This window comes from Gymnoscopelus braueri, assembly GCF_963280865.1.
Source record: "Gymnoscopelus braueri genome assembly, chromosome: 3".
Lineage (NCBI taxonomy): Eukaryota > Metazoa > Chordata > Actinopteri > Myctophiformes > Myctophidae > Gymnoscopelus > Gymnoscopelus braueri.
In genome coordinates this window covers 22,596,716-22,619,027 of record NC_137612.1, presented here as the reverse complement: position 1 = coordinate 22,619,027, position 22,312 = coordinate 22,596,716, and the positions used below count along the sequence as shown (strand labels likewise).

Below are 22,312 nucleotides of genomic sequence, written 5' to 3'. Positions count from 1 at the left end.
ATAATTGATCCTCACTAATGCACATTATAATATGGTACCATTTCTGTCTACTCGCTCTGCATCTCAGAGGTGGGCTAGAAACCTATCTACCAGTGACATCATCGGTAGGCAGGTTTGGACATTTCAAACAAGATTTCAAACATTTATTTTTATGTTTTATTGATGAAAGAGCAATGGCTTCTATTTCAGTGTGCTAGGCAATGTAGGTTTCTGAACTTTCCATAGCCCACCGCAGCTGAGACAAAAGTAGACAGAGTAGACAGAAAATTGTACCGTATTATAATGAACATTAGTGAGGACCAGTTATATGAAGACTAGGTTGAAAATTGGTAAAGTTCTCCTTTAACTATGGGTCATATTGCTCAGAAACCATTGGTTCCCATGCATGTCTACTTTAGGCTATAGCCTACCCAGTACATGGAATAGCTATGAACTGGGCACCAAACCAAAGTGGGCTCAGGTAAGCTGGGCACTTGAAAAGACTGGGCACTAAGAGGAAGTGAGCACTGAGAAAGGGGCATGAAGTCTTCAAGAAGGTTTTTATTTTTCACTACTTGTAGGAGCACTAGAGTGATGACAAATAAAAGACCATGAAGACTTCACCTGCCCATTTCTTGGCTACTGCCCACTTTGCTTTTCACATGAGCACAATACATTTGCAAAAGTGCACACTAAATACCCAATTTCTCAGCCAAGCCTAATTGTTGTGTCCCTATTCCCTATAGTCAATTCAAACTATTAACAATAGCCTAGTCACTATACTTCACAAGAGCTTGTTTTGATGGCACTGTTGTAATGAATACAATGTTTTGTTTTGAATAAAATGTCTTGATTTGTGCATAATGGTTGTCTCTCATCTCATTGTGTCCCACGTTGTGTTCTGAATGCAGTGGTGGAAAAAGTATTCACATTTTTTACTTAAGTAAAAGTATCAATACTGCAATGTAGAAATACTCTGTTGGTTACAAATGAAAGTCTGGAATTAAAAATGTAGTAGTACAAAATTATTGGTATCAAAATATACATAAAGTACAAAAGTAAAAGTACTCATTATGCAGAATGTCCTGGACATGCCAGAGTTTCAAATGTATAAAATGTATAAAAATCATTTGAAAATAGCCGATCTACAAGCTCACAATGCGTGGCATTGAGCTTGTAGATCGGCTATTTTCAAATGGCCAAAATGTATATAGGGCTGAAGTTGTTAATGTATGTTTTGTAATAATAATCAAAATCTACAAAGTAGCTAGTAACTAAAGTTTTCAAATAATTGTAGTGGAGTAAAAGTACAATATTTGTCTCTATGTAGTGACAGGCTAGAAGTAAAAGTACTGAACATTGGAAATACTCAAGCAAAGTAAAAAAAAAATACATAAAATAAAATTGTACTTAAGTACTTAGTTACTTTACACCTCACATAATATACATAATATGATGATAGCCTAATAAAGCCTATATTCTTTTATAAGGGCTTTCCCTGACAGTTACATAACATCGCGCCACGCCCCCTTCCCAACACTTCCCTTGTGCACATAGTGGTCCAATGAATGACAAGAGATCAGCGTTGCCATGTCCGCTTATTATAAGCGACTTCGGGCTTCTTTTTCTGTAAAGTTGCTTGTAAATAATTGGTAGTTGCGGGTTGCATTTCGTTGGGCTTGTTTATAAAGAGTAGTTGCTTATTTAGGCGTGCTTCCAAATGTATTTTTATTTTTTATCTAAACCAGTGGTTCTCAAACATTTTCCCAAATTAATATTTGTTTGTCCCTAAAACCCTGGCTGCTTACTTCTCTCGCAACACCTGGCGACACTGGGCATGAGTACCTACCACTGTCAGCCAGACACTCATTTACAACTTGTGCTCTAAAAGCATTTGTCCCTCTCCCTTAAATAATAATAATTATTATATATAAAAGAAAACTAACTTTAAAATGGCCAAGCGCAAATCAAAGCCCGGCAGCAAGCAGGAGGACGGCTCATATCTGATAGAATCGTCCTCGCAGCAGTCGGGTGGAAGCAGCTACGTCCTGCCGGGTCTATTGTTCCTGATCATGGCTCTGGGTGGATCCTCTCTGGGGGTCCTCTGCATGCAGCAGCAGTCCACCCTGGACCAGCTCTCTGAGTCCTTCAGCGCCATGCAGACCAGGATCACAGGCTTCCAGCACGCCATGGGCATGAAAGACTCACAGGTCATCTTGATTGATTGAATACTTTATTTAGCAGTTTGCAAAAAAAAAAAAGAACAGAAAGTACAGTTCAAAATAAAGGGATGCTAAAAAGGATTCAACCCAAGAAAGCATTATGGCTTGTTTCCATTGGGGTCCTAAGTGATGGAAGAAGTACTCACATGTTTTACTTAAGTGCAGTACTTGAGTAAATGTACTTGGTTACTTTACACCACTGGTAGCCTATACTCTCAAAACTCAACATGAATCAGTAGGTTTGTTTTCTTTCCTTGCACTTTAAAAAGTCAAAGTAAACCAACAGCACGTTTTTAAAACACTACAGCAGTGATTTTCAAGCAGGTGTTAGGCATGCTGCATGGGACATGTGTGTCTTCTATCTTTAGTGCACCATGTGTACATTCCTGATCACGTTTCTCCTCTCTGTGCACGTTGACAGTGACAGCTAGTATGACATCCTTCCTCACTACTACCACCAGTTAGGCCTGGCTAAGGCTAATTAGTGTGTTTCAGCATTGTTAATTAGCCTACCTATTATTATAATCCTATACATTATATTATACAGAATGTTGATACTCCATGCAATGCGTGCGTGTACTACTATTCTTTTGAGGACCAAATATCCCCCCCCCCCCCCCCCCCCCCCAGTATAGTAGAATTTGAGAAATAGACATAGTGAGGACCATCCTCACAAGAAAAAAAGTGGTTGTTTGATGGTTATCAAAATGTCAGATTTAGGCTTGGATTTATACTTAGTTGTGCCCAAAATAGCTGATCTACAAGCTCGCAACTCGTTCGCATTGTGAGCTTGTAGATTAGACATTTTGGGTGCATGAGACAGGTCAGGCAGGTCAGGCTTGAGGGTTAGGGTTAAAAATGGCATTTATAAAATTACCATCCTAAAATGTTGATGTCATCACAAATATAGTAATACAAACGTGTGTGTGTGTGTGTGTGTGTGTGTGTGTGTGTGTGTGTGTGTGTGTGTGTGTGTCACTCGGTAGATGCATTCAGAAGAGGTAGAGGAGAGGATCATGGCTCTGGAAGAAGCTCAGAAAGACGCTCAGCAAAAGGTGGAGGTTGCCCTGGAAACGTCTGAGAGTCTGAAGAACAGCGACCTGCACTCTCAGATTTGGGCTCTTCACTCGGAGATGGACGCCCAGCTGGCCGAGATGCAGCAGGTCGCAGCATCCACGGCAACGCTCCACGCCATGCTCAAGAACAAGAGTGCGGAGTTTGACACCGTGAAAGAGAGCGTGGGGAACATTTTGAGCTCCAGCGCTGTGCTGGCTGCAAGTTTGGCTGGGCTAAACAGTGCTGTGGGTACCACAAATTCCAGACTGAACGAACAGGTCACCGTAATGGACACAATTAATGCACAAATGGAGGGACATGTGTCTGAGCTGAGCGACATGAAAGTGGCCCTGGATCTTCACAAAGTCGCACTCTATGCAAGCAACCAAGATGTGGTTATGATAAAGTAAGTGTTGTGAGGGTGAATTTATTCTTAGTTCCGCACCGGTGATGTCACGTCACATACCGAAAATAGCAGATCTACAAGCTCACAATGTGTGGCGCTGTTACACATTGTGAGCTTGTAGATCAGCCATTTTGGTTTGCGACACAGGTGCACAGCTAAGTGGGTTAGGTTTAGAATTATATCAAGCATTTAAATGTATCATCCTACCGACTTGGCCAAGAGGAAATATTCTTAATTGTATGTTAATTGATTGTGTGTGCATTTCAGGCAGCTGGTTGAGGCAGAGCAAGCCATGAGGGCCCTGATGCTGGAGAAGAAACTCAGCTCAGTGGAGAAGACCCTGGATGAACAGTTAATCACATCACAGTCCCTCCACACTAACATCAAGGCTCAGCTGAAGAACGTCCATAGCCAGGTATGATACGCTGGCTTTTTGAGAGGCAATATTTATGAATAACTCTTGTCATGTAGATTTGTTAGAGAATGGCACACAGCATCACATGCTGTGACAGCATCACATGCTGTGGGAAAACAAGCGAAGTGGCGTGAGGAACAATCACATTTGTCATAACTTCCAAGTAGTACATAAAGCCAAACAAATGTGCAGAGACAACTAGGCATAGATCTGTGAACAATATATATTCTATTGTTTGCAGGTCCTATCTGTTCCTGTGTACACCAATTACGCCTACTCATGGAAAACCATGTGGCCTTAACTAAACAGTACAGTACATGGCTAATGCCTCTCAAACTGACAATCCTGTCACAGTAATACTGTTGCCTGCATGTGCTCTGTGTTTCAGCTGCTGAATGGAGGTCAACCCAGTTCTCAGGCAACTGTTGTTGAGTCTGCTGTTGAGGCTCCTCCAGCTGTTGAGGAGCTGGAGGTGGTCACACCTCCCGCAGAGGAGCTGAAGGAAGAAGAGGAGGTGGAGGAGGAGGAAGAAAAAGAAGAGGAGGAGGAGAAAGAAGAGGTGGAGGTTGCCACAGAGGCGCTGGTAGGGTCCGAAAATGTCGAGGAAGTGACAGAGAGCCCAGACGACGAGGAGCAGGTGGTGGAGGAGGAGGCTGAGCAGGAGGAGGAGGAGTCAGTAGAACAGGAAGTTGAGGATTCTGATTTACCTGAGAAAACAGCAGAAGAGGAGGAGGTCACAGATGAAAGTGCAGAGGGGCAGGAGGTGGAGGAGTCTTGGGAAGAGGATGATTCAGACGGTTTTGTGGAGTTGGGTATTGCAGAATAGGAGCTAGGCGAATTACATCGTGTCAAATAAAAGGGAATAGTTTTATCTTCATAAGGGCAAGCGCACGGCAAGAATACAGAAGGTTTCATTGCCATAAAGTGGAGCAAGTACAGCCATACTGTCGATACTGTATGCTCAAAAGGGCTAGTCGTTGCACTCCCGTCATTCTATCCCTAGAAATTATGTTTCATGGGACTTCCTGTCATTGTCCACTATTCTATTATTTTATTGACAATATGATGTGCATTATTGATTAATGACTTGCACATCTCAGTCATGACTATTCTTAATATTATTTTAGATTCAGTGGAATAGAAGATGGATGGTATCAATCACAATTCAATGTGTCATAAGTTGCCCTTCAAAGAGTAATACTAAATGAACAACATTTGGCTGGCCCTCGTTGTGTTGTTATAACTGGTCCTACTGTAATTCTTTTAAGTAATTTTATAATTAAGTTATTGCCCCTTTGAAATATTAGTCATATTAAATTGCCAATGTAATAACATTAAGATTCCATTTAGTATCAGATATATTTGGTCATCACATGATGTCCTACAAGTATATAACGTGTAGAAAGGGGACTGACAGAAAGATTGAATAAAGTTTATTAGTGCCTCTATAGGGAAAGTTTGTATAAAGTCGAATGTGACTCATTATTTGAGTGGTAGGCCTATACAGTATGTTTATTGTGGTAAACTGTTTTTTTTGTCCTTTCTTTTTTTATTTATTTTTATTTGATCATTAATATCAAACATGAATTGGCTAAGTGGTGACAGTTTTACAAACTGTAAACTAAACTTAACTTCTGTCTCAAAGCTCTATACCCATACATACAGAGTTGCCATGTGGCTTTGAATCATTGACTGACTGATGTGTTCACTACTATGTTCTCTGTTACACTGACTGTTACACAATGCACTGTTTTTATGATGAATAAAATTGTGCTTATTTTGTATTTCTTAATTTTATTTTTTGCAGTCATTTACAAATCACTGCAAATGACAAGCATCGATCAAATATGAAAGGCCAAAAGGGAAAAGGTTAGGAAATGTGTTGACCAATGTAATTGAACACTGTTGTAACCGTATCACCTCTCACTGTAATGATATTTATGGAGCTGCCTTAGCCTATGGGTCTGACAACTGCAAAGCAACTGTACATTCTGTACATGTGAGTGGGGTTGTGTGGTACATGCTGTACTGTTCTCTTGGTCATGAGCTTCATTTAGAAGTGCTACAACTTCCTCTGCCACCAGATGGCATCAACACTTAATGTTCAAAGCTATATTGAAATAAGAGCCATACTATACATTATCATGTAGAAATGTTGCTTACTAGTCTTCTAACAACATACAATGTGGGGTAATTTTTTTAATTCTAAACTTTATATGGCGCTTTTTGAAAACTGGGTTACAAAGAGCTTTATATTAGCACGATAAAATAGCCTCCCCCCTTTTTTTATTTAGAGTAGCCAATTATTTTTTACCCCCTTTTTCTCCCCAATTTAATCGTTATGCCAATTAATTCCTCAGCCTAAAAATATAGCCTTAAGGGATAAACAACAACAGTCAATTAAAATTCTAATGGTAAAATAACAAATAAAATCAAACAAATTGAGACAAATGTTTAAGGAAATAACATCTAAGAAAAGGCCTCGATATATATATTTTAAAAAAAATCTGAAGTAATTGAAAAGACTACACTGACTGCTATAGCCTTCAATCATCAGGCAGGGACATTTAAGTATTATACCTATTTAATATGAAATATACTGTATGTTAGGTGTTCTAGGTGTGACACATGGTGTACCGCTAGAATGGACATGCAAGTAATCCTTTTAAGGATGAGAAACAACCGCGAGCCTCAGTTAAAATGTGGGCTTCCTGATATCTTGACCCTGTGCCATCACGTGCAGCCTTGTAGACACTGTCATATCCTGTTGAGGTGCAGCTGGGAATTCTAGGCCAGTGATTCTAAAACGTTTTAACTTCCAGGATCCCCAGTTTGGTATGCACTAGTCCACAGACCCCCATAACAATGGATTTGTACGCGCTCGGCGTGACAGACCTTTAAAGGTCTGTTTGCTTCCTAAACTATCAATAATTTAGAAGGACACCCCCTGGAATTTCCAGCTGTTGAGGTGCACCTGGAACTTCTAGGCCAGTTGATTCTCAAACTGTTAAATTTAAAGGACCCCCAGTTTGATATGCATTAGCCCACAGAGCCCATTCAACTCTGGATTTGTACACTCAGGGTTACAGATCTTTAAAGTTCCATTTTAGCTGGGGAGCCCTGGAACCTCCTCAGGGACCCCACTTTGTAGGAACCATTGCTTTGTCCACCTGATGTTTATACCATAGCACAGGAAGAACACATCCACATTTGTGATCTTGATGAGTACCCTTGAAAGCATCCCCCAAAGCCCCCCCCCCCCCTCCCATGCCAGAAGCGCCTGTGAGATTTATTCGACAGATTTAATGGACTGTATGTATTGTTTTCCTCTGGGAGTTAATTATCTCTCTGTTGTATGAACGCTGCTGACTCAAAAGTTATAGTCAGTTCTGGGGGTTACATTAGGTCAAACTCTTTAGCAGTGCTGGCGATTAGCTCATGTGTTTACTCTCCAAAGATTAATCATCTGCAGTAGTACGGTTAATCTTTTACCAATACATTTTTGGTCAAAAACAAAAACAAACAAACAGGTATCTATGCATCAGAGTCATCAGTGCTCTGGGTTGTGTCACGGTTTCCCCAACTGCAGCCAAATTTCCCCGAGATCCTGCTGTCCCACAGATGTAAGCTGTCTGCATATTCTGCTTACTCTGTATGTACATACGTACACAAGAGAGGTATGTTCTACTTGTGCTGAAAAGAGACCTCTGCTGGCTGTTCAAAGAAGAAAGAAAGAAAGAAAGTGAAGCTGACATGTTCTATTGAGTTAAGTTAAATAGTCATGTTCAAATAAACCAATAATAATAATAATAACAACAACAACTGCAACAATAAAATAAAGAACAAAATCATATACAGTACATCTACCAAGGGCATTTTCAATTTGATTATGCTTTGAAGAGATAAGCAAATTGTGAATAAATCATCTTCTATTGTCGCAGATAGCAATCATAATTGTCTTTCTCTGAAATAATGGTTATTGGGAAGGCAGGGGGAAGGGTTGGGGACGGCTGTGGAGAAAGAGAGAGTGAGACTGATAGAGCTGCAGTGCTTTGATGCAGTGTTTCCATTGAATAACTGCGGTCCATGTAGGTCTCTGGTGAACAACAACAGTGCTGTCAAATCCTTGTGTCCACATGCACTCCACGGCCCGCCCACTCCCTCCTCCCTACCACTCCCTTCACCACTCACACACATTCTCATCACACTATGAACTATCTCACCATCAAATGAAGACCACACTCTGGTCCTTTGCTCTTCAATCAAGAACTCTTTACTACAGAGTGGTATAAGAAGTCTCTTTTTTTGTCTTTTTCTTAGTTTTACAAAACTATCCTTCAAAGTTTGGGTTATCTGTCAAATGTTTGTAAAAACAAAGTAACTTGTACCTTAGCCTACTGTAACTGTGACATTTTGGACATATTCCACAAGTCCATGCAGTGGCCGGCTGCTTGCAGCGATGTCATCTCTACTCTCTCGCAACAAGGATCAGTCAAATACCAGGAAGTCCCTCTCTGACTCCTCCACAGTTTCACCCTCTGCTGCAACCACCAGAAGCCCAAGGGTAAGAGAGCTAATTATGTTTAATCTTTTTCCTTCTATTCATGTGTATAGTTACAGGAAATACCAGGGCTGACATAAGCAAACACTGACTCTGAAGTTCAGTGGCTGTCAAACAAAGTGCTCTGCTTCTGAGCTACAGGTGTGTTTGTGTGTTGTAACTTACAGTAGGCTTGGCCATGCCAGATAACAATAACCCACATTGGCAATGCATGATCTTGTAGATAGATTGTAGGCGTATTACATTTAAAGCACTGATTGAAGCAATGAAATGTTCCCATAGTCTCTCTGCTTACACAAACTAGGCTTCCTTTGGTAAACATGCTCTACATCTTTAAGCCAGTTGACTTACAAAGTTATAGGGGTAGCATCTTGTGAAGTCTAATGAACTTTTAGTTTTCGATTTCTGGTACATCAGTTATTTAAAAAATATTGTTAGTCGTGCCCACATTAAACTATTTTTTTTCATTTATTCATCCTCATTTATTCATCCTCAATTCAGAATGTTTACAGATAAGGTTTCTATAACACCATCTCATCTACAGTACTTGATATGAATACCACACCATTTGCATGCTGATTTAAACGAGGTGTGCCTCGATCTGGTTGCTGTATCTATAAGCAAGGAACTTCACAGGCAACATGTCTCTCAATGTCAACAGATTAAAATTAAATCTTTAAAAATATACTCCTGTTTTTCAATATCACAATGTGACAAAACGCACGTTGCCATCCATGCATGAGCCAGGGGAATTATATCAACACAGGATAATGAAGTTGGAAAGAGCTGCTATATCTGTTTATTTAAAAGACTGAGAGAGAGAGAGAGAGAGAGAGAGAGAGAGAGAGAGAGAGAGAGAGAGAGAGAGAGAGAGAGAGACAGGCAGGCAGACAAACAGAGATGGAGAGAAAGGACACCGTGGTAGAAAGGCAGAATAACATACAAGAGAGATGAAGTGAAGGAGGGATGTACTGGAGATCTTAGGACTGGCTTTGTGGGAACTCAGTCACAGTATTTATGGATGTTTATTCCTCTGATAGTCCTGAGGGAGAAGCTCACATTTTCCACTTGGAAGAGCTGGTCAGGAGGCAGGAAGTTCCCCCATGAGTTCTAGCAATAAGGCATGGGTATAGCTTTAGTGATGGAGAGACTGCATGGACCTGGGTCTAGAAGTCACCACAGCCCACTTTTCCACCCACCTCTCTGTATATAATGTGTCACGTCCCTTGAGCCAAACCAGAGCTTTGTTGAGTCCACAAGCGTTATTAATGATCGTTTACCAAGCGGGTTCCATGTGTCCAGTGAGAATGTTGAAGCTGTTGGCACAGACTCTGGTGAAGATCCCATGGTCTTGTAAATGTCTAACGGGAGACATTGCAGTGTGTTTACTCATGGTATCTTCAACTTGAGGCACTGTCTGTTCCACTTTGTACAGTTCTGCTTGCCACAGTGTTCAGCATGATTTATAACTGTTAGCTTTACGTACTGGACATCAAGTCTGGTATAGGGCCTTACTTGGTATTGCCTTGCTTACTTTATGTGATTGTTTCTGGGAAAGGTTCCAGCAGGTGGCTGGGTCTGAAAGAATAAAATAAAATGGCTGCACGTTGTGTCTGAAACGTTGCCTGTCAATGTGAGTAGAAAAAGCTCCACATTTATCGCCCATATGTATTAGATGTTGCATCTCCTAATTCAAAGCTGTTTGACTGATTTATATTTGCAAGATTTATGATTGATGTGGTGAAAATGGACGGGGAAGGAAATACACTAAATACAGCCATCCAAATCTATTGTAAATCCTCTTTAACCACTTAAATCTTATACTTCGTTGACAGGGGTCCCCCAGAGATCTTTCTTTGGCCCACTCCTTTTCCCCCTCTGTACCAAAGCTCTACAGTGAAAATAGTCAATCTACAAGAACACACCGCATCACATTGCGGCGCGTTGTGAGCTTGTAGATTGGCTGTTTTAGCTGTCTATTATGACATGCCGAGAATAGGGATGCTACAGGGTTCAAGTGGTTAACCGTGATGGCGTTAACCTGATCTTTGAACTTGATTCATCTTGAATAACACAATTTTTTATTCCATGACGTAGAAAGATAAATATTTGGCGGTTCGGGGGCCAGGTCCTAATTGCCTGACAAAGTGGTTGTCCGTCATGCTTCCCTAGCCACATGGAAAGCCGGCCGGGTTTGAAAGAGGAATCAGCTGTCCAGCAGCGTGTGAGAGTGTAGGTCAGGAACAGACAAGACTGGCCTAGATAACAAGGTCACAGAGGATGAATAGCAGCAATAAGAATTGTGTCCATACTGCAGCAACTGTCTCTTAGCATGTCAGTAAATCCTCCCTCAAATTATCAAATCTATGTTTTCCTTAAAACACGTATGTACAGTAACTTCTCGTAAAGATCATAAAACTTGTTTTAACACAATAATATACAGTAATAATAACATACTGTATCATATAATTCCTAAGACAAGCTGACTTGACTTGCATTGGTCCCACAAGTAAAATGATCCCAGGCATTTGGAAGTTTCTTTTCATTCCCCCCAGTTGTTCACAAACATTAGATGTTGGGATCTCGTGCCAGATTAAATCATTCTTTTAGATGAATATTTTAGTCCTGGGGGACTCTTGAGAGATACAGTAGATAGGCATTATTGCTACTAACAATAAGCAAGCTGCACCCCTGCAGCCTTCACAGTCAAATTAGCATTGTTGCATTGTTGGGTTTTACAGATGTTTTATTAGAGGGTCAAATAGTGTTATTGTTTGGCTATTGTTGACCCTGAGAACTGATTCCCCCATAATAATCTCCCCCTCTGCTCCCTGCCTCTCACTCCAAAGTCTTTCAGCGTGCTCATAACCCTTCCAACTTTAGCAGGCAATAACCGTCAAACTCCCCAGCTGCTGCCAGAGCTATTACCTTTTTTGGATGTGTTTGGTTATCTCTGCTTCTCAGTTTATTCAGGGGACTATTTCCTCTGTCCGTCTTGAAGCTGTCATGATACTCAGTGCTGATATCAACATTCTTTTTTTCTGAAGACTATTTAAAGACAGGAGGGCCCATGGAAATGAAAACACTGACAATGGCTGCTTTTGTTGCTTTTCCACAATTATTCCACTTTGCATTAAAAAAGTATGATTATTATAACATTTTGTGCAAACGTTCCGGTTTATTTTCATGTCTTTTTAGAAGACAGAAAATATTTCTATTAGTAATAGACAGACTGTCAGTTCATTGGACAGATTCACAGATTCATACGTATGCAGCTTTAATTAGCCTACTGTATAGGCCAGGGGTCTTCAACAGGGGGCCCGGGATCCCTAGGGGGTCCTCAGAGATACTGCAGGGGGGCCACCAAATCTTTGTGTGTTAGGAACTTTTTATTTTTATTTTTAGATGAACCACTTTAACCCTAGCATCCCTATTCTGGGGGGAACATTAGCCGAAAATAGCCGATCAACCTCAACCTCACAACGCGAGCTTGCAGATTGGCTATTTTCGGCGAACAGTCCAAGTACAGAGCCAACGGTCTAGGTTGCATGTCTGAAATACACATTTAACATGAATCCAATATGTAGTGGGGGTCCCTGCTTCATCTCTCTCTCAGCTAAGGGGTCCTTGGCCCTAAAAAACATTGAAGACCCCTGGTATAGGCTATGAATCTTAACTTCATAATGGGAGATCGTAGTGGGAGATCTGATTTTGCACAGCACATGACCATTAGAACACAATTACAACATCCACGCACCCCTGCATGGTCCTACAGATGACACAAGTGTTTCTAATAAGTCATAGAACATGACCGAGCCATCTGTCAAACAATGGATGGAGACAAGCAATATGATTTGCTTTAAGTTCTTGATGTCATCACCCACTCTGCAGTAAACATCCATTGAAATAGAACACCGGGTCAGGATTGTCTTGACCTGCTCATGCCATGTCAGGCTTTATGCTTGCAGCTTTGGTAAACTATACAAGAAAATCGTAATATATTGATATAGACAACCCAATCCTATGGGACATTGAAGATCTGGGAATAGTTAACATCATGGGAAATAACTTTTAGCCACCAAAAAAAACATTACAAATACAAAGTAAACAGTATCAATGTTTAATTTGATGTTGACACAAACATATCTATGCTCTGCTTTGATGTTGAATGCTATTCCTTTTACGTGTTTTTACTTTAATACGTTTATTTATTTAAAACACAGATGTTTTGCCAATGTCATGTTAACCTTGGTCATTTGCAGTGGTTCTCAAAGTGGGGTCTTTGAGGTGGTTAGAAAAATGTGTTAATAGGCTATAGCATCAACATCAGTTTAACCACTTTAACCCTATATACATCAGCTATTTGAAAATAACTGATCTACAAGCTCAAAACGCGTCACAATGCGACGCATTCTGAGCTTTCGGACAGATCGGTGAACCAATGGGATCTCACAGAATTTTTCTCCAGAGATTTTGAACCCGCCCCTCTATGCCAGATATCAGACAAGCTAGGGCAGCCTACTGGTCTATTGACTCTCCAATGGTCTCTGATAGGTCCATTGCTCACCAGCAATGATTTCTCAAGTCACGCCCTCTTCCTGTTTCCCACCAGCTGAAACTCATTGAATGTGGTGTTATTTCTGTTTGCATTACCTTTACTTACAGCAAGATGAAGGTTTGGAAACGGGTAGGTATCAGCCATGATCGTAACCCATTCACAAATGTCTTCTAAATCCCAACAGGTTTCTGTATGTTGCTATATTGGTGCTCAAACATTTTCACATCAAGGACCCCCAAAATTACATGTTTGTGGCCGACCCCCATCTCAAAATATTTAGTTCCAGGGGACCCCGAGAAGCAAAAAGCTTTGCACAAATTCTCACGATTTTTCAAAAAAAATAGCAGATCTACAAGCTCATAGCGCTATGAGCTTGTATATCTGCTATTTTTTAATAGCCAAAGTATAAAATAATGGTTATACAGTAGCTAAAATCTAAAATGACACGTATGCATTCCCGGATTGAACGGGGTTACAGGCATTTTATCATCTGTTATTATACCAGAACTCTGAATACCCTGGTCTCTTCTTCTCTGCAGCATGTAAACCTTGACCTTACATTTGTGTTGCTCTATTTCAGCACGAGAGAGTGTCCAGGTAAGTTGCCTCCAACTCAGTTCAGCTGATTAAAACCCAGCACTCATAAAGCATGTCATTGTTATCTACAAGCAATTAGCAGTGGTGGAAAGTAACTAAGTACATTTACTCAAGTACTGTAAGTACAATGTTGAGTTGTTTTTTTTTACTTTACTGGAGTATTTCCAATTTTCATTACTTTCACTTCTACTCCAATACATCTCAGAGGCAAACATTGTACTTTTATTCCACTACAATTATTTGAAAACTTTAGTTACTAGTTACTTTGTAGATTTTGATTATTATTACAAAACATGCATTAACCACTTCAGCCCTTTATACATTTCGGACATTTGAAAAAAAAAAAGAAGCTCTACAAGCTCACAATGCGTCGCAATGCGACGCATTGTGAGCTTGTAGATCTGCTATTTTCAAAAGATTGTATACATTTGAAAATTTGTGAAATGGGACATAATACATAATGAGTACTTTCTACTTTTGGTACTTCAAGCACATTTTGATACCAATACTTTTGTACTTTTACTCAAGTAAATTTTTAATTCCGGACTTTTACATTGTAGTATTTCTACATTGCAGTATTGCTACTTTTACTTAAGTTAAAAAATGTAGTAATATTTCCACCACTGGCAATTAGAAATAATCTGCAAATCTTAATTATAATACATATGTTCTGTTACACAACCCCAAACATAAATGTTTATTTTCAACTTTTAAAAAAAAGTGTCAACCATTTCAGTTGAAAAAAAGAGGATTTTTTTCTCAAGCAGCACTTATTGTATAAGTGTGTCTGTGAAACCAGTGTATGGAAATGAAGCTGTAATAGAATGTTGAACAGACTCCCCCTCTTTTCAGACTGAGCTCCTCCGGATCTTCTGGATCTTCTGAGCCTTCCAAAGAGAGAACACCAAGCACTGAGGCTTACTTTGCCCAGAGGGAGAATCGACTCGCAGCACGGAAGAAGGCTGAGGAGGAAGCAGCAGGCAATGACTACAAGAAGGTAGTTTTAACTGTCCTTTTCACTCAATTGACCCAGGGAGATCCATATCACAATTAAAAACACAACACAATAAAATGACAGAAAGGAAAAGAAAAAGAAAATGCAAATAGCCCACATTGTTTCTGACACAAACATGTGCTCCAATGGTTCCACAGTCCATTGGCGCACATGTTTGTATGTCAGAAACTGAACAATGTGGGCTGTATTTTAAAATATATCAAAAACTAACTCCCTATCCATCCACACCAAGGAAGACTGATATTTATTTTAGAGCTTTCATTATCTATGTAATGCTGCATAAAAAATATCTTGATTTGCACAAACATTAAAGGAATTTAGCCGCAAGCAACTCTTAGATTCTATTTTTAATATCTGGAATCTAGAATCTAAGAGTTGCTTGCGGCTTAAAGGAATTATGGTTTTAAACCATAGTTGGTATAAGTTGAGCATTTGCTTGCTGAATTTCAATCACTCTTTACAGTCAGGATCCTTTTTAGAATGATGAATTCCAGGTAATGGTACCTGTTTTTAACTAATGTACTGTATGACATTTACTAAATGTTTTGTAGATGTATGCAGAGGCACTGACAACAAACGAAAAGCTCAAATCCAGGCTGGAATTAAGTAAACAGGAACAGGTTTTGGTTCAGTCCCAGCTGGAGAAAGTAAACCTGCAGGTACAGTATGGGTATCACATTAAACCTTAATGAGATTTATTATTCTCATATTCCTGGCAGAGTGCTTTAAGTATTATGAATTATATTCGGAGTTGCTATTAATTTATTGTAATGTTTGTTTTCTGTCAGTAATTTAGTGTCTTAATCCCATGTGGGCTGGAAATAAATCAATCGAAAAGTTATGAGAACTATAACTTCCATGTACACATTTAAATCTTTTCTGTAGTGTATTAAAGGGGAAGGATAACAATGTGAAGGAAGTGTGACAGGAAAGATAAATAAAAGGGACGTTGGGGCATGAAACGGTTGAATACACAGTAAAAGACTATAAAAAAGTGTTGATTTAACTCAGGGGTCCATTTTTACATTCTGAGCTAACACATTCTGAATTAACACTGAGATTTTATATTGTACATTTATCAAGGTCTGCCTCTGGTGGTCCTCTGTATCAGTGTGGGTGTGAGATTTAATATCAGAGATATACACACTCGTAAAATTAGGGTTTCAAGGCAATATGCAATAATGGCAATGTCATTCTTTTTATTGCAGAGGAAAGGAAAACTGACTGATAGTAGCTCCAACATGCTTGAGACGGAAAAAAAGGTAAATTATGATGCCTGTGTCTTTTATATTGCTTTGCTTCTTTGTCAGAAGAATCTTATTTACAAGCAACAATGATGCACACATGTAGACAATACATGTACTGTAATATATAGTAGAGCCCAACCGATACCAGATTTTTGGGTCCAACCTCGACTTTAGATGTTTTGACCGATATTTTGTCAAAAAATGCAAAATCTTTTATTTGATTCAACCCAAAAAATATAACTTTTTGATGCATGGAAAACGTTTTCTTAAATATATTAGGCTATATATTAAACTTCAATATATGAAAAGAACTATTTTACTTTAATTAAACAAAGAACAAGCAAACAATATAAAAAAACATTTTATTTAACCACTTTAATTGTGTGTTAACCTCTATTAACATTTTTCAAACATAGCAGATCTACAAGCTCACAACGTGAGTTCTGCTATTTTTGAAAACGTATTAAAGGTGAAAAATCGGGACACATCGGCTACATAATTGCAGATTCCAATTACATCAAAATGTCAAATAATTGCCTATATATCGGACAAACCGATATTGGTCTGGCTCTACTATATGGACATGCACTATACATCTTAATAACTTAGTTTGAATCATTTCCTTTCTTTACATTTTCATAGGAAAGACAGGTTTTAGAGAAGAAGATAGCAGATATGGAAGAGGAAGTGAAGGTAATTAATTCAAATGTATTACTGATTAATTTTGAAGTTAGATTTTGGCCAAAAATGGTGGCCTATGTCTCTGTCATATTGCAGTCTCCTGTACTTTTGATTGTTTGTAGTGTCATCTTTGTAGACCACTTTGAACTAGTCTCTCAAGCCAGACTATCTCTCCCACAATCTTCGAATGCTACAGAGAGTCTGCCATTCCGCCCTGTAAAAGAACTGAAGCTGTAATCTGCTCTTCAGACCGGAGGGGTACTTAACCAAACACGACGCAGTGTTCACAAAAATGTATTTTAAAATATCTTTACATTTTGCTAAGCAGCTAGCTAGCTGGGGTCCGGTCATTATTCCGACGTCCCAATAGTCTGACAAACGTTAGGGTTAGGTTTAGGGATAGGGTTAGTTATAATGGGGTCAGTCGGACAACAGGACGTCGGAATAATGGGCCGTCAGAATAATGACATGACAGGATTTGACTCTTTTGGTTTCCCGTAGGCGTTTCGTGTGTAAAGGCGAAACAGAAGTGGGGGGAGGCAGACATCCGTTTTCTTTTCTACTCTACTCATTTTCAGAGTTTCCGAAGTACAGACTGATGTGGAAGTATTTGTACGTTGTGAGAGCCACAAAACATCAAGCAAAGGAAACTCATTATAAAATGACATGGGCTCATGCCCATGCTCATTTATGGTCCATCATACGATGGTGTCTTGCACCAAAAATAGCTGATCTACTATTGGCTACTTGTGGTGTATATAAGTAGGCCATATACGGTAAATCAGACTTAAGCTTCTATGATGTGAACAGGCCACCGGCACAAACGTTTACACTGTGCACATGACTTGACATGAAATGTGCCAGTGGAACATAGTGCCATAGTGCACATGACTTGACATGAAATGTGCCAGTGGAACTTAGTGCCATAGTGTTAGTCATGACTGGGTTGTGCTGTTCATAGTGGTCGTCTCAGCTGACATCATTTGTCACCATTATGCTCCATTGGCTGTGGAATGTTTGAGCTCTTTGACATTCAAGTGAGTAAGCTATTGGTATTCATCTACAGCCATACTTCTACAAATGTCTGCTGTGTTCCGCCCAAGAGGATACAAACAACAACCTCTTGTTATCTATGGATGAGAGGGCATGGAACACTGCTCTGAAAATAGATAATAGGTCACTATAGGCTGTGTGTGTGTGTGTGTGTGTGTGTGTGTGTGTGTGTGTGTGTGTGTGTGTGTGTGTGTGTGTGTGTGTGTGTGTGTGTGTGTGTGTGTGTGTGTGTGTGTGTGTGTGTGTGTGTGTGTGTGTGTGTGTGTGTGTGTGTGTGTGTGTGTGTGTGTGTGTGTGTGTGTGTGGGTGGGTGGGTGCGTGCGTGATTAAGGTTCCCCATTAGTCTACACCATACTGGAGACTATTCTTCCTGGGGTCCAGGAAAAAAACATAAAATGCAGTACAGCATGATCAATGTTAGTGAACAAAAACACAAACTTAGAGAAAAACCTTTACGTGTTTGGCAGTCAGGAATTCTATGAGAGGATGGAAAATTCATTTACTTGGTTTCATAGGCCACTAATTGTGTTATATTATTGGCATCCCTTTGGACGTCATTGTAAAAAAAAACGTCATCATCGATAATATTGCAGTGTTTTTTTTTTTAGCTCAGGTCCATAACGCTATGGAGAGCTATTTGTGCTTCCATTGGCTATCAGCTCTTCTGTTACACACACTAAGCTGGTGATGCTTCAGTAATCATGTAGCCCAGCACCCCTCCCCCCTGTTCTACATTAATACCAGATTAATACATGACATGACATAAAGGATACAGACATGTGGATATGAATTATGGGCATGACCATTCAGCGTTACAAGGGAATGCCCCCCCCCCAACAATTGTCACACAATTACCTCAATAATATGAGCACAAAAGGGGGCATGCCCATATATGGACATATACTGATGACATCAGGGATCTCATATGGGCATAAAAGGGACAAGGACTGACAGATACAGAGATCTCCATATATGGGCATGTACTGATGACATTAGAGATCTCCATATATGGGTATCATCGTAATAGTGAAACTAGGGCGGTCCTTCATATTGGCACAGTATCTGGATGATACAGAATTCAAACCCACATGCTGAATTTAGTAGGCATAGATCTCTGATCATCTGGCTACACATACAGTACTACTTGCATATGCTGTAGGCACAGATCTTACTTCACTGCAACATCATGTGTTCCACTGTGGCTCATGGCTTGGGTATCATGTCATTATTTCTACTGTCTGTACTATCTAATAAAGCCTTAAGGTAAGGTTTCAAACAGGCCCCTAAATTGTTTGTTCTCTCTTCTGTCCCCAGACAAAAACAGATATGAAGATGGAGAACCAAAGACTGAAGGATGAGAATGGAGCTTTAATTCGGGTCATCAGTAAGCTGTCCAAGTGAGATGGGTGACAGGACGGAGAAATGAGGGAAAAAGGGAATGATGCTTTAAGCCAGTGGTTCTCAAAGTGTGGTTCAGGGAACCTCAGGGTTCCTTGAGGGGGTACCAAATGGACCCTTACAGTTCTAAGAGAGTGTACGAATGGAACCAAATGGACCCGGACCCTTGCGGGTCCATTTGGTTCCAACTCTTATAGATATTTGGGTCCTGGAAATTTCAAAAAGATTATGAACCACTGCTTTAAGCCATACTGTTATTATTTTCTCCCAAACTGAGCAAGAGCATACACATAGAGATTTGTTTCTGCAGTTTCACCTGGATTCGCCAACGGCAGCAGTTCTCTCTCAGAGCTAGAATCAAGCAAGCGTGTTCTACTGATACTAAAGATGATGATGGCAATAAATAACATGACAAGAAAACATCACAAGAATAATCTGCTTTGCTGTTGACTGCAAGCCGACTATGGTGTTTCACAAGGATCTAGACACAGGCGCTGAGCAAAATTAGCTACATAATCTATATTGTTTCAAATGTTCAAATCCTACAGTCCAAAACCTACTGATATCGTGAAGCTGAATTAATTAAAAACAACAATTTGAGAAGGCAAAAGCTTATTGAGTGTGGACACTTTAATGTCTTAGTTTCACAAGCTATTTTGTGATTTTGATATTGGGATGAATATCTTATTGAGAATATTTATTTTTTAGAATGCAGCCTGCTAGGAATATGCAAGTAAACATGACTGAGCAGAATATAGTGAAGGTTACCATGGAAACTTAACTTCCAGAGACCCTGAATAGTAGTGATAAACTGAGTGCTTCCTTTCAAAAAGATTCAGATAAAATCATACTAGGTCAGTGGTTCCCAAACAATGGGTTGGGACCCATTTTTGGGTCGCGTCCCATATTTGTATGGGTCACGAGTAAATAACCCCCTTTTTTTTACATTACTATATGTATTTATTTTTTCAAAACATTTTAAAAAAATCCAAAACAATCACATTTTTGACAGACATCTTTACAAAATATTCTAAACAAATTCAGAAGAATTAAAAAAACAACAACAATGTAAACAATTCCATATTTTAAAGAAATAGTGAAAATAGATCTACAAGCTGCTATTTTCACTATTAAATAGTGCTTAAGTGGTTAATTCATAATGCATTTTTGTAAGTTTGGGTCCTGGGGAGAAAAGGTTTGGGAACCCCTGCTGTAGGTTATAATAAACAGGATAAAAGCTTGAGTACTAATATCCCAAATTGTACTGGGATAGACTTTATGGTTTTGAAACTGTCCATTTCTCTATGTCACAGCACTGAGCTGATTGCACAGTTGAGTAATGGAAATGTTATGACGTCTAACCTTTTACTGTATTGATCTATATTATATACGTATACATGTATTCTTGACCTACAGGCCAAGAAATACATGCAGAGAAAATATTGGCCATCTTTTTCTCCACATACTGTAACCGTTACTACAGTACTGTCATTTGGAGGTAAAAACCTAAAGTGACTATTAAAGTCAGTCAGTTAATTTATTCATCAATAGAGAAGTGTCTAAAATCAGTATATAAATAGAACACGCACACACGCACACACACACACACACACACACACACACACACACACACACACACACACACACACACACACACACACACACACACACACACACACATACATGCACACACAGCACCGTTAGAGGACCTTGATTTATAGAGCTCTGGGAGAGAGTTGCTTGTAATGAGGTGTACAGTAAGATAGAAAATAGATTTTTTTCCCCTTCATGATAGACACAACTGACTAATTGTGTGTGCGCGTACGTGTGTGTGTGTGTGTGTGTATGTGCAATGCTTGTGTGTGTTATATTTATACAGTATCTGTCTGAGCACCACATACACTAATTAGTCTTCTGGTTACTCTGTTGTAGCTTGTAGATCTGCTATTTCCGGTGCACGACACCATCGTACGACCGAGCATAGATTTGGCATTATATATTTGACTATTGATTAGTGAAAAAGGTTGCCAGCCAGACTAAACTTTTTATACAATTGTTTGTATTCTGTAAAATGTCTCCTTTAATTTGTAAAAACAAAAAAACACAGCATACAATTGCATCACAGCGATAGAAACCTCAGTATTGTTTGTTGGATTATCATTTCACTGATATATTGCTTGTGAGTGTGTATGTGTCACAGACATTCTATTGTCAAGTTATGTATTACAGTATAAGTATCAAGCCAGAGAAAATTGCATGTCATCTTAATGACGTTAATGTTGTATACAGTGCCACCACATGACAATAAGTGGTAAGGCATGTAATGCATTCAACATTGCTTTGGTTTATACTGTACTGTAAAGTATCTTTGAGTGTTTAGAATTTGTATATTTAATTTTGATTAAATGTATTGTTTTATTTCCAGTTTAGGTATTTCACTCATGCACTATTTTAAGATTGATTTGCATGTTGAATTTCCCTTGTGGATTGGTCACTATGACTATAACCACTAGATTGTTGCGTGACTCTGAAGACCAGCCATTTACATAACACAAAAGACAAATCTACTTAAAAGGCCTTTATTTTCTATGGTTACTTGATAACATACAGATATGTCTTGAAGACATTCCATATTTTGGCTACATAGAGTGTTATATGATTACAAGTGATTGAGTCTGTTTTTTTTTTTGTTTCTTTGCTGGAAAACATATTCTTTGTAAGGAAATAAAACATGCAATTCACAAAAAAGGCACAACTATTGACACACACCTCTACAACAAGACACAAACAAGTTCAGTTCATTTTCTTTTGTCCATGTTGCTGGATAAGTGAAGGAATAAGGAGTTGGGGTGGGGTGGGGTGGGGGGGTGGCTCTTTGGAAGTTCTGTATGATGGCCATGTTCACTTCAGTGGTCTATGACAAAAGCCTAATTTATACTTTGTCGTATGACTGTTGTGACGCATCACATTTTAAGTTGAGAATCATTTTTTGTCTGCGAGTGACACAACCATACAACAAAGTATGAATTAGCCTTAAAGAGGAACCATTATTGAAGCAGTAAGTTGAGCAGTATTGCATTGTGAATGTTTTTTCTGCACTGTTTGGTTCTACCCCATTGCTCAA

General features: G+C 39.3%; 2 protein-coding genes across 3 annotated transcripts; both read left to right on the top strand.

Moving 5' to 3' along the window:
* The first annotated feature begins 1,848 nt into the window (after nt 1-1,848).
* On the top strand, nt 1,849-5,870 carry LOC308082720 (uncharacterized protein). The gene is made up of 4 exons (XM_080424691.1): nt 1,849-2,189; nt 3,188-3,663; nt 3,931-4,078; nt 4,467-5,870. Exons 1-4 carry the CDS (start codon nt 1,932-1,934, stop codon nt 4,902-4,904), a joined length of 1,320 nt encoding a protein of 439 aa, XP_080280817.1. The 5' UTR covers nt 1,849-1,931; the 3' UTR covers nt 4,905-5,870.
* A 2,394-nt stretch (nt 5,871-8,264) lies between these two features.
* Nucleotides 8,265-21,327, top strand: LOC308082727 (protein phosphatase 1 regulatory subunit 12B-like). Of its 2 annotated transcripts, XM_080424702.1 has the most exons (8): nt 8,265-8,364; nt 8,510-8,642; nt 13,778-13,794; nt 14,647-14,791; nt 15,361-15,468; nt 16,018-16,071; nt 16,699-16,749; nt 19,105-21,327. In XM_080424702.1, exons 2-8 carry the CDS (start codon nt 8,538-8,540, stop codon nt 19,189-19,191), a joined length of 567 nt encoding a protein of 188 aa, XP_080280828.1. In that variant the 5' UTR covers nt 8,265-8,364; nt 8,510-8,537; the 3' UTR covers nt 19,192-21,327. The 2 variants fall into 2 exon arrangements, with proteins under 2 accessions (XP_080280828.1, XP_080280827.1); XM_080424701.1 differs by having other exon boundaries at nt 8,271-8,642.
* The last annotated feature ends 985 nt before the right edge of the window (nt 21,328-22,312 follow it).

What these genes read in the sequence shown, in the direction of transcription:
- LOC308082720 (XM_080424691.1), top strand. Translation starts at nt 1,932, where the DNA reads ATGGCCAAGCGCAAATCAAAGCCCGGCAGCAAGCAGGAGGACGGCTCA. An exon ending in CAAGATGTGGTTATGATAAA is followed by an intron (nt 3,664 to 3,930) that starts GTAAGTGTTGTG and finishes TGTGCATTTCAG; the next exon opens with GCAGCTGGTTGAGGCAGAGC. An exon ending in TGAAGAACGTCCATAGCCAG is followed by an intron (nt 4,079 to 4,466) that starts GTATGATACGCT and finishes TCTGTGTTTCAG; the next exon opens with CTGCTGAATGGAGGTCAACC.
- LOC308082727 (XM_080424702.1), top strand. Translation starts at nt 8,538, where the DNA reads ATGTCATCTCTACTCTCTCGCAACAAGGATCAGTCAAATACCAGGAAG. An exon ending in CAGGCAATGACTACAAGAAG is followed by an intron (nt 14,792 to 15,360) that starts GTAGTTTTAACT and finishes AATGTTTTGTAG; the next exon opens with ATGTATGCAGAGGCACTGAC. An exon ending in TGCTTGAGACGGAAAAAAAG is followed by an intron (nt 16,072 to 16,698) that starts GTAAATTATGAT and finishes ACATTTTCATAG; the next exon opens with GAAAGACAGGTTTTAGAGAA.